We start from the raw sequence: 7,131 nt of genomic DNA, 5'->3' as shown, positions 1-7,131 counted from the left end.
GGTGGTGCAGAGCTCACAACCGTTTTCTTACAGGGTTGATTAGTAAGTACTTTCAAATCTCTGGACTGTGCAGCTTCTGCTGAAGCCACTCGGCTCTCTGTCGTTAGCACAGAAACAGCCATGGACAGTGTGTAAGCCAGCTTTATCATAACGAACCTTACTTACAGAAGCACATGCGAGCTTGCTGTTCCCCTGGTAGGCTCTTTGCTTTTCCCAGGTTTAGAGTGAAGTGGTCTTGGGATGGGGAGATGTTTCTGCACACTACTCTAGAACCAGAGCTATGGATGGACAGAACAAGACAGGTGCGAGCAAGTGCCTTGAACCATGAGCTATCTTCCCAGCTTGAGGACTGGACAGGTGCAAGGACTTCTGAGCAGGTGACATTATTAGGACTTACTGGCTGAAAGGCCGCCACTAAGGTTGAAAAGGGCAAGAATCATTGATAATATTTGGCTTCGAGACAGGTGATGGGGTCAGTTTGAACCCCACTAACGTGCTCCCAAAATATCCCATTTAACATTGGGACAACCTTATTGAATCCCCCTCTCTCCAGGGACCTAACTGGAAGCAACTCTTTAGGTTCCTAATTGTAGCTAGAACTGTCCAGCTGCACCACTAGAGCTGGAATTGATACTGCATTCTGTCCAGGGCAGAGTTCATGAGAAAATTTCGTAGCTGTTGCCTTTAGGTTATTAGATTTCTGGCTTCTGTTCTTGGGAGAGAAAGATGGATCTTTAAGCAATTAGAACGGTGGAGCCCTGTAGGGATCAAAGCATTTTAGGACTTGGGATGTCAATTATCACATCTCCACAGGTCCCCAGTTCCCACAGCAGTGTGGAAAACATTTGCTAAAATTGTAAGATTGTTCTGCGTGCACGGGTCGCACGGGCAGGCCCGAAGCACATCCACGAGGCTCTCTCGTTCGTGCCCGCAAAGACAGGACCCCACTTTGACGTGCTTCAGGTGGTCACTGAGCCACGCAGGGACCTGCTGGGCTCTCTCTTTTTTGTCTGCCAGAGCCCACCGATGCCTCTTGGAAGCAGGAGTGTGGAACAGGGTGAGCTCAGGACCCATTGCTAAGCTAATGGATGCTGCTCACAGGCTCACGTTGTCTGCTTCAGCTGCTGCTGACAGGTGCATGCAGAGTGGTCCCCAGGCACTTGGTGGGGACAGGAGGAAAGCAAATAATGGCATGGTGTGCAGAGGGCTGGCCTGCCTCTGACTTGGAAGAAAATGGTAGGACAGGACAGAAGCCCTGGAGGGTGGTGTTGCAGTCAGGTTCACGTTGCTGGTAGAAATCACCCAACTAAGGGCAGCTTGTGAAAAAAAAAAAAAAGAGGTTTATTTTGGCTACAGGATTGAGCGGGGAAGCTCCATGATGTCAGGGAAAATACTGACATGGGCAGAGGCTGGGCAAAAACCCTGAACTAACGTGTTCAGAAAACACCCTATTTTATAATTTGGTCAAATTCTGAAGCTCTGAGCAGACACATTTTGAAAAGGACACGTTTTAGCCCAGATGTTCCCCTTGAGCTTCAAAGTGACCCAACTCATAAGCCAGAGTCTGTGTGGAGGTAGAGGGAAGGTGTCATGGGGGAAGTCAGGGGTGACCCAGGATGAGGGACTGAAATTCTAAATCAGGTGAGAGGCAGAGGAAGGGTCTGGGGTTCTTGAAGCAACACAGAGGTCTGGAGAACAGCTCAGTGGAAGGGCACTTGACTAGCGTGGACAACCCTTGGGTTCAGTCCCAGCAACAAAGAAAGGAACCTTCGAGGGATGGGTACACATGGCCCTATCCTTCCATGCGTGCGTGACCAGGGACATCAGGAGACACGGCATTTCAAGGTGGGTCCAGTCTACACCCACTGACAAGGCCAGCTTTGGCCCCTGTGAACACACAGGCCTTCTTTCCTTTACTGCTTATAAAGTGTAGTTATGACTTGATTTAGCTGCCTGCTTTCCACCTACATAGGTTAGAGAGACCGAAACATGTTAAAAAATCACCACATACTGAATGGTTGACATCATTACAAGTGTATTCTGTCCAGGCTCTGGGCGAAGCAGCGGGAGGGGGCAGGAGTGGCGAGGACAGGGGAGCTGGCAGAGGAGGGCACAGGACGACTGCTCAGGAGGGTCGGACCTTGCCTCTTCGGCCACACACACACGGAATGCACATGCTCGTGTCTTCTTGGCTGACAGGGGCTTCGTCGTCTTCCTGGATATCCGCCGCTTGCTGGGGGGACACGCGCTTCCGGAAGAGGTGGAGGTGCCTGCGGTGGAACAGTCTCCGCAGGCAGCCTTGGATCCTGCTGCGCAAGGCCTTCAAGCGGCCGCGCAGGCCCCGGTTCGAGGGCTCCGTGGCCCTGTCAGAAATGTCCGCCGGGTGAGGACACGGGGGACTCTGCTTGGCACTGGGCTTCTTCTTGGGCCAGGAGATGTGCAGGTTGGGTAGACTGGCAGTCCTGATCTCCTTAGGCTCCGCCTGCGGCCCATCGTCAGGCTGCTCCTGGGCCGCTAACCCCGAGGACAGTGTCCGAAACACAGGCGCGGGGTGTCTCATCTTGGGGGCCACGGGGAAGGCGGCACGGTCAGTGGGGGTGGGGAAAGGCGTTGTTCCCGGGCAGACAGGCTTGTCTTCAGCCTGGTCCCCCACCCTGCACCGTGCTTGGTATTTGAGCAAAAGATACGTAGCCATCGTTCTGTCGTACCTACGTTCCCGGAGAGCTTCGACGATGTCGTCTGCATCAAATCTCATGAACTCCATGGCGGATATGATGTTCGTGTCCGGTTGTCTGGGGAGTGGTGGACGACTGTCTGAACCCCCTTGGCCCTGCTCGAGCCAAGGGTGGTTGATCACTTCTGCTGTGGTTGGCCTCCGTTCTGGATCTACAGTGAGTAAAAGCCTAATGAGGTCCTTTAATTCTTCTGAGAGGGCTTGAGGGAACTGGTAATCCCCTTTGACGATCTCCTCTTTGAGTTCCGTAAGTGTCTTCGCGTTAAAAGGCATGGTCCTGGTTACCATAAAGAAAAGAAGGACCCCCAAAGACCACATGTCCTTTTTAGGGCCGTCGTATGATTGTCTCAGGATAGCTTCTGGAGGCATGTACTTGTATGCCCCACAGTACCTGGTGAGCATTTGTCCTGGCAAAAACCTGGTGGCCAGGCCGAAGTCTATGACTGTGACTTTGCCCCTGTCATCCACCATGATGTTATCTGGTTTGATGTCTTGATGTACAATTCCGTGGCTGTGGCAATAAGAGATGGCGTCTAAGATTTGTTTGAAAATCTGCCGGGCCTCGTCCTCCTGCAAGCAGCCGTTCCAGTAGATGTGCTCCATCAGGTCTCTGTGGCACAGCTCCATGACCAGGTAGATGGTGTCTTTCGTGTCAACTATCTGAAAGAGCGACGGGGTGTTCGGGTGGTCGAGCATCTTCATTACTTCCACCTCCAGGACAACCGCGTAAATCCTCCGCTGCTTCTCCAGGGCCTTGATGGCCACCACGACTCCTGTTAAGCGGTGGCGAGCCTTTCGGACCTTCGAGAAGGCCCCCATGCCGATGAGGCCGAGGTCCTCATACTGAGACCAGAGGGTCTCCTCGGCCTGAGACATCGTAGCAATACCAAATAAAATGTTAAAGTAAAAGATAAAGGAAATATGTAGCTAACAAAAGGAAATAAAATAAAGAGTCAAAATAAAAATCCAAACTAGAAACCAACCAGTAATAAAACAGAAATCCCACACCAAAGACTACCCAAAGAAAATGAACCAGAAATTAAATTGAAAAGGGCCAAAAAAATAAAGTTTAAAGGCAAAAAGCCAAAAGCAAAAGAACAAAAATAAAGATAAAAGTAAAAAGGAAATGAGAGATGTAGTTAACAAAAGAAAGTAAAATAAAAAGTTAAAATAAAAATCCAAAGTAGAAACCAATCAGTAAGAAAACAAAAATCCCACACCAAAGACTACCCAAAGAAAATGAACCAGAAATTAAATTGAAAAGGGCCAAAAAAATAAAGTTAAAAGGCAAAAGCCAAAAGCAAAAGAACAAAAAATAAAGATAAAAGTAAAAAGGAAATAAGAGATGTAGTTAACAAAAGAAAGTAAAATAAAGAGTCAAAATAAAAATCCAAACTAGAAACCAATCAGTAATGAAACAGAAATCCCACACCAAAGACTACCCAAAGAAAATGAACCAGAAATTAAATTTAAAAGGGCCAAAAAAATAAAGTTTAAAGGCAAAAAGCCAAAAGCAAAAGAACAAAAATAAAGATAAAAGTAAAAAGGAAATGAGAGATGTAGTTAACAAAAGAAAGTAAAATAAAGAGTCAAAATAAAAATCCAAACTAGAAACCAATCAGTAATGAAACAGAAATCCCACACCAAAGACTACCCAAAGAAAATGAATCAGAAATTAAATTTAAAAGGGCCAAAAAAATAAAGTTAAAAGGCAAAAGCCAAAAGCAAAAGAACAAAAATAAAGATAAAAGTAAAAAAGGAAATGAGAGATGTAGTTAACAAAAGAAAGTAAAATAAAAAGTTAAAATAAAAATCCAAAGTAGAAACCAATCAGTAAGAAAACAAAAATCCCACACCAAAGACTACCCAAAGAAAATGACCCAGAAATTAAATTGAAAAGGGCCAAAAAAATAAAGTTAAAAGGCAAAAGCCAAAAGCAAAAGAACAAAAAATAAAGATAAAAGTAAAAAGGAAATAAGAGATGTAGTTAACAAAAGAAAGTAAAATAAAGAGTCAAAATAAAAATCCAAACTAGAAACCAATCAGTAATGAAACAGAAATCCCACACCAAAGACTACCCAAAGAAAATGAATCAGAAATTAAATTTAAAAGGGCCAAAAAAATAAAGTTTAAAGGCAAAAAGCCAAAAGCAAAAGAACAAAAATAAAGATAAAAGTAAAAAAGGAAATGAGAGATGTAGTTAACAAAAGAAAGTAAAATAAAAAGTTAAAATAAAAACCCAAAGTAGAAACCAATCAGTAAGAAAACAAAAATCCCACACCAAAGACTACCCAAAGAAAATGAACCAGAAATTAAATTAAAAAGGGCCAAAAAAAATAAAGTTAAAAGGCAAAAGCCAAAAGCAAAAGAACAAAAAATAAAGATAAAAGTAAAAAGGAAATAAGAGATGTAGTTAACAAAAGAAAGTAAAATAAAGAGTCAAAATAAAAATCCAAACTAGAAACCAATCAGTAATGAAACAGAAATCCCACACCAAAGACTACCCAAAGAAAATGAATCAGAAATTAAATTTAAAAGGGCCAAAAAAATAAAGTTAAAAGGCAAAAGCCAAAAGCAAAAGAACAAAAATAAAGATAAAAGTAAAAAAGGAAATGAGAGATGTAGTTAACAAAAGAAAGTAAAATAAAAAGTTAAAATAAAAATCCAAAGTAGAAACCAATCAGTAAGAAAACAAAAATCCCACACCAAAGACTACCCAAAGAAAATGAACCAGAAATTAAATTGAAAAGGGCCAAAAAAATAAAGTTAAAAGGCAAAAGCCAAAAGCAAAAGAACAAAAAATAAAGATAAAAGTAAAAAGGAAATAAGAGATGTAGTTAACAAAAGAAAGTAAAATAAAAAATCAAAATAAAAATCAAAACTGAAAACCAAGCTGGAATAAAACAAAAATCCCACAGCAAAGTCTATAGAAAGAAAATGAACCAGAAAGTAAATCCAAAGAGCCAAAAAAATAAAGTTAAAAGGCAAAAGCCAAAAGGAAAAATAAAAAAAAATCCCTCTCCTCTCCTCCTCCTCCTCTCCTCTCCCCTCCCCTCCTCCTCCTCCTCCTCCTCCTCCTCCTCCTCCTCCTCCTCCTCCTCCTCCTCCTTTCTTCTCCTCTCCTCTCCTCTCCTCTCCTCTCCTCTCCTCTCCTCTCCTCTCCTCTCCTCTCCTCTCCTCTCCTCTCCTCTCCTCTCCTCTCCTCTCCTCTCCTCTCCTCTCCTCTCCTCTCCTCTCCTCTCCTCTCCTCTCCTCTCCTCTCCTCTCCTCTCCTCTCCTCTCAATAACGTGCAAAAATCTCCCCACTAACTCTCCTCAGTCCAGGTCCACTCTCTCTCTCTCTCTCTCCTCTCTATCTCGCCTCTCTCTCCTCTCTATTGACCCGGACAATTCCAGGGCCCACCAGGCCCCCTTATATCTGCTCACAGGGACTACCTCACAATGGCCCCACCCATCTGAGCTCTTAAGAGAACATAGACTGGACCAATCAGAGCTGGCCATGGCCTACAGTCACAGAAGGAACCTTGACAGTGTGGGGCTCAGGTGGCCACAGAGGTTCACATTGAGGCTTTGGGAAATTAGAGCCCAGAGGAAGCTTCATGTCTTTGGGTTTCTAGTTGACATTCTGTAATCCCTTGTGTTTCACAAATCTCTTGGTTTCTCCACTGGCCATGTTACCTCCCTCTCATTCTCTGTGATGGTCTCAAGCACATGCTGACCCTTCCCTGATACTGTCAGGCATGTTCTGCTCATAAAACCCAATCCAGTGTTTATTAACATCTAAGAAGTTGATGTAAATGTCCCTTTCTTGGTTTGATTTCTAAGATATTTTAATTTAATCCCTGAATATTTCCCATTCAATGTACTATCTTAATGGTGTCATTTTGGGTGTCTATAAGAGGATTCAGCTCACCTTGACGGGCCGGCTGCCATGCACCCCTAGTCGTGTGGCACTGAGTGTCCAGGGTTGTCGGTGGAATATGCTGTTGACAGCTGATACATAGACTGCTTTTTAAATTTTTCAACTCTTTCCTATTGTAAACTCTGAACAGTACTTTTATGAGATCTAACTAGTATCTTGACAACTGTGACAGAACAAGAGGTATGTGGGAAAAGCTAAGGAGGATTTTTGGTACTTTATGCATGGTAGATAAGCCATTTTCACCTTCTGTTTCGACTGGCTATGGTGGTGCCACTGGATAGATGGACTTCTCTTCTTTTTTTTTTTTTAAATTTTTTATTTATTTATTTGAGAGCGACAGACACAGAGAGAAAGACAGACAGAGGGAGAGAGAGAGAATGGGCGCGCCAGAGCTTCCAGTCTCTGCAAACGAACTCCAGACGCGTGCGCCCCCTTGTGCATCTGGCTAACGTGGGACCTGGGGAACCAAGCCTCG

General features: G+C 44.2%; 1 protein-coding gene across 1 annotated transcript; it reads right to left on the bottom strand.

Annotated features, from left to right (window-relative positions):
* Positions 1-2,125: 2,125 nt before the first annotated feature.
* LOC101603748 (sperm motility kinase 2B-like) lies at positions 2,126-3,610 on the bottom strand. The gene has a single exon (XM_004652055.2). The coding sequence runs from the start codon at positions 3,608-3,610 to the stop codon at positions 2,126-2,128; it is 1,485 nt and encodes a 494-aa protein (XP_004652112.2).
* Between the last annotated feature and the right edge of the window lie 3,521 nt (positions 3,611-7,131).

This window comes from Jaculus jaculus, chromosome 11 (assembly GCF_020740685.1).
Source record: "Jaculus jaculus isolate mJacJac1 chromosome 11, mJacJac1.mat.Y.cur, whole genome shotgun sequence".
NCBI lineage: Eukaryota > Metazoa > Chordata > Mammalia > Rodentia > Dipodidae > Jaculus > Jaculus jaculus.
This window is presented reverse-complemented; position numbering and strand designations above follow the sequence as displayed.